Source organism: Silurus aristotelis, assembly GCF_946808225.1.
Source record: "Silurus aristotelis genome assembly, chromosome: 2".
In the NCBI taxonomy this organism is placed as follows: domain Eukaryota; kingdom Metazoa; phylum Chordata; class Actinopteri; order Siluriformes; family Siluridae; genus Silurus; species Silurus aristotelis.
Window position 1 is genome coordinate 19,356,388 of NC_139575.1, and position 4,725 is coordinate 19,361,112.

The 4,725-nt window shown below is 34.7% G+C and overlaps 1 protein-coding gene across 1 annotated transcript in view; it reads right to left on the bottom strand.

The window, feature by feature from the left end:
* The window catches only part of tgm2b (transglutaminase 2b), an 18,393-nt gene extending 15,040 nt beyond the window's left edge, over positions 1-3,353 (bottom strand). Inside the window, exons 1-2 of the mRNA XM_083528117.1 lie at positions 3,211-3,353; positions 1-139 (exon numbers count right to left, since the gene is read on the bottom strand). The exon at positions 1-139 is cut by the window's left edge and continues 41 nt beyond it. Coding sequence (XP_083384243.1) covers positions 1-139; positions 3,211-3,214 — 143 coding nt within the window. The 5' untranslated portion in view covers positions 3,215-3,353. The remainder of the gene's footprint in view (positions 140-3,210) is intronic.
* Positions 3,354-4,725: the final 1,372 nt, after the last annotated feature.

Genomic DNA, 4,725 nt, shown 5'->3' on the forward strand with positions numbered 1-4,725 from the left:
TAGGAGCCAGAGCGGAGGTTGAGAGTGATGCTGAATGGCTGTCCTCTTCTCACAATCAGGCGATCAGTGCCGTTCAGCTCTGTGCGGTGGCTTGTGTTGTTAAACTCACATTCAAGGTTCCAAGTGCCAATGTCAAGAGCTGAAGGGGTTGTAGATGAACAAGACAAAATTAATGTAAATGTGAGAAGGGAATATATTTTACGGTCATAAATTGCAACTTACTAACGCACTGCCATAAATCAAATCTTAAAATCCTTTAGAATGTGCACTAAAACCACAGTATCTGTAAAACATATATAACATTGGTTTACATTATATTTAGGCAAATGTAAACCAGTTTGCAGCTTGTTGTAGTGATAGTGTGCTGTTCTTTTTTTAAACTATGTAGATACGATATCTTAAAGAGTGTTTGAATCGTAACACATTGTTTAAAAGCTTATTCATTGAGAGTTAAAACTTGATAAAATACTTAAGAAATGATAAAAGATGTACTAAGTGACCTTGGGTAGTAATTCTACATTTCCTTCTATCAAGGGACTACAGGAGTAAAAAGACAATTGAGTCACTGAAGGCTTTTCCTTTCCTGTTTCCTGAGTTCCAGTTTTTGTTCCTATGACTCTACAGAGAAAACATTTCACTTATATTCAGGCAAAAAAAAGGGATTTGTCTTTGTTCATTCATTGAATATTGCTGTTTGTTTGGGAAATTAATTTATAACAAGGGATTTGTTGCTTATTTTAGAAAATATCTGCAGCAGCCTACTGAATGAGAGCATATGTATGTTCTTAAGAAAGTAGTATGTGCATAGGCATTCAGAGGATATCTAAGCCAATTAATCTTGTATACACAGTCTTCTAGCTTTAGGCTAAGCAGTAAAATTGGCCTATTAGGTTTCACATCTGGACGTCTTTAAATCAGGACTGGATGAAGGTATAAAAACATTGTTTTGCTCAATGCTCTCTGCCTATGTCAAAAATCATTTTAATTAATACAGATTTTTGAGGGGGGTTATTATAAAAATGTGAGGATGTTTGTAGAAGCTTGTGTGTATGTGGGTGTGTGGGTGGGTGTGTGTACTTATCATTATTATTTTAACTGCACAAGAATTTTATAAAGCACACATTTGTACAGGCCCACATTCAAGCAAACACACCGCGACCTACAGAGAGAGGGGGGTGGGGGGGGGCATATCGGATATTTGAATAATGGTTTGTTTAATTCATCAATTAAAAAGCTAATGTTAAATACTGTTATTTTCTGCTTTTGGATATGGTTTAAAACAGGATTGTTGTAGTTTTCCATTTGGGTTTCACTATTTATTGAATGTATCTATTGACTCAGTGTAATATTTTACTTGTTGTGCAGTGTGTGTGTGTGTGCATAGTATTTCATTGATTGAAAGATGTCCATCCTGATGGACCTGTGTTTACATTACCATGAGTATCTAAAACTTTGTGATCTGAAGCGATACTTTGTTTTTCTCTAATTATGAGGAAATAGGTATTATCCTCATTTCCTTGTAGGAATTTTTCTGTAATTTGAGTGTTTATCAAATATAAGGTAAAATGACCACTGGTAGATTGACCAGTGATTCAGTGAATGACAGTTGAATAAGGGGATATTAGGATAATAATTTAATTCCTAGAGAAAAACAAGAGTTACCTTTAAAGACAGTCATTTACTGCTTTCGGAAACATTATTCAAAACGATATTGCTGTAGTTTTCCATTTGGCTTAAGCTAATTGCTCTCTGCTAAAAATAAGTATCAATACAGAATGGGTCTCTGTGCGGTCATACTCTTTACTGCCACTTCACAGTTCACAGGTACCTCAAGCTTTTTTTTCATACCCATTGGCACCAAAATACTCTGTAATCATAACACATTCAAAAAGTTGACAGTGCCAAACTTAATTTAGCCATTTGGTTAATACTCTTTAATATTAATTATCATACTTGTGCTATATGCTGTAAGCTACATGTTAAAAACAGCTTGCAACTGAGGGTTATCTATGGTCCTTACACCAAATTCAGCCCATGAATAACATTGAATGTTGAATAATGAATGCCTAGGGCGCAACCAGCTGGGAGGGCACCAGTTAGTCCCCCGTTTCCCGCCGCCCTTGCCCTCACCCTCGCCCATTTAAACCTGTTTAGTGTAAATGTTTACATAATTGCTTTTTTATTGTCCACAGCTGCTTTTCTGAATATAGAAAATGTATATGTTTACATACTTGAATTCAGGAAATTTTGCAATGATCATTAAATGTGCTTAAGCTTTTTATGTAAAGTTGCAAATGATTTGTATGGTGTGGTGGAGCATTTTGGTGGGAGGGTAGAACCATTGGGGAGTGACAATAGGAATTTCACATAGGGTATAAAAAGGCTAAAAACAGACTGGCTAAGAGAGGTAAAAATGCTTAATTCTGTTGTTCTGTGGCCCATCTGCATTGTAACACAACACCCCTGACAAAAATAATTGTAAACTTTTATGATATGCTCTTAATTTTGGGTGAATGGATACTAGTCCACCTTACTAAATTGTTATTTTATTGTCTGCAGCTGGGATCAATTTTCTCCTGATATCAGACAACAAAAAGTGCCATTAAGCTATGGTAAAAAGTGGAAAACATTTAACCATATAGTCTATACTATCCTTAATTGGTGCTTTTATTTAGACTCTGCCATCCCATTAACAAATTATTCTTGTGCAATCACTTACTGACTTTAACATCACAGCACTTAAACATCACATCACAAAGCAACTCCCAAAGATGCATAGCTCTTGGAAGTGTGTGTGTATATATATATATATATATATATATATATATATATATATATATATATATATATATATATATATATATATATACTTGCAGTACTTGCACATACTGTCCGAATATGTTCATGGAGCATAGCTCAGAGCATTATTTGGATGTCCCTATTATAAGCAACACATTCTCTTGGGAGCTCTGAGAGTCTAAAATGCTGAAATGCCTTTGTAGCAGCCCCTACCACATGCTCTAAAATGCAGTTCATGAAATATGTAAGATTTAGGAATAATAAGTGAGTAAATAAAATAAAATAACAATAAAATTAATTTAAGCTTATCATAAATACAACTTTATTGCAAACGACCAAATTCTAATTATGCATGCTGTGCAATAGTTTGTAATAATTATTTTTTTTTTTAGATTATATGTGTGAACTCACCCATCTCTGCGTCTTTGCGGCGTTACTTTGCGGCTGGACGATGCGCTTCTCTCTCACTGCTTCAATTTGCGCCGTTTTATGCGCGAGCTACGGGGCGGCACTTTTTCTAGTGTGCGTCATTAAATTCCGGCGAAGTGTGTGTGTGTGTGTGTGTGTGTGTGTGTGTGTGTGTGTGTGTGTGTGTGTGCGCGTGCGTGCGGGTGCTCGTCTGTGTGTATTAATGTATATTGTGGAAAGTGCCAAAAAAGCTCTGAGCCATTCATTACCGCAGGCCATATATTTAGGAAAGATGCATTTTACATACACATTCTATTCTATTCTATTCTATTCTATTCTATTAACAGAACACAACAGGAATGATAATTAAAAAAGTGTTTCCTGGATATTCCTGGAACTAACAAATACATTTGTTTAGCTGTGTGTAAGCATAGTCTTTAACATATTGGGGGAAAAAATACCAAACGCAAACATTTTTACATTATTATAAGTACATAAATCTTTTTGATCTGAAGCAATTATTTGTGTTTCTACAGTTTATATTAAACTGAATATAGAAAATGGTCGAAATTGTTTTAATGACCACATACAAGTGATATTTAAAAGCATGGCCTTGTGAATGATCCATTAGTCATAAATCTTCAACAAACTAATCCCCTCAAGTGATGCTTAAAGTATATTATAAAGTATATGCTCAAAGTAATTCTAGCTCATTTATCAACCTCTTCCATGGGTCACAAATGCTTCCATGCTAATTTGGGTTTCACTGTTTTTGGTGGTTATCAGAAATAGGAAAAGGATATTAATTGTGTATCCTTTACAAAATGTTAAAGGCAATCTGCTGTTTTCTTGACTTTACACATATAAGAAACTTGATAAAAGAATATGACATGTATGATAATATACATACCGTACCAGTCAAAATTCTGGACACTCCTTCAGTGTTTCTTCTTAATTTTTTATTATTTTCAACCCTGTACATTATCCCGAATTCTTCCAAAATATGACAGAACATATATGATAGTAAAAAAAATATATATTTTATATTATTATGCAGTGGGTAGAATAATTATTTTGTGAGTTCACTCCTTACAAAGAAATGAACAGTCTAGAAATTATTTTGTAGGTTTTTAAAAGAGAGACAGAATATAAAAAATCCATTTAAAAAAACTTTAAAGAAAGGTTATACAGTCGAACCCACTTATCGGTTAACTCGCCAACCCTATTAAGTCGACGTTTTTGAAGTGGAACCGCCAAATTCTCACCTTGTCTTAGCATTTTCTCACCGGTTATGTCGATTCTTATATGTCGTCGAACCCTTATATCTCGACCACAAGGGGGGGCAAATTTGCCATTTAACGTCGGTTATTTTTGAGCCTCATGACCAATCGCTGGCTTTTGCCACCATCTCACTACCGTATTTTCGCGTATATAAGACGCGTCTTATAGAAAATTTTACATACCCCTTACCCAGGGTGCATTTTTTTGTGATTTTGTGAGTGATCTTGTGTTTGCAAT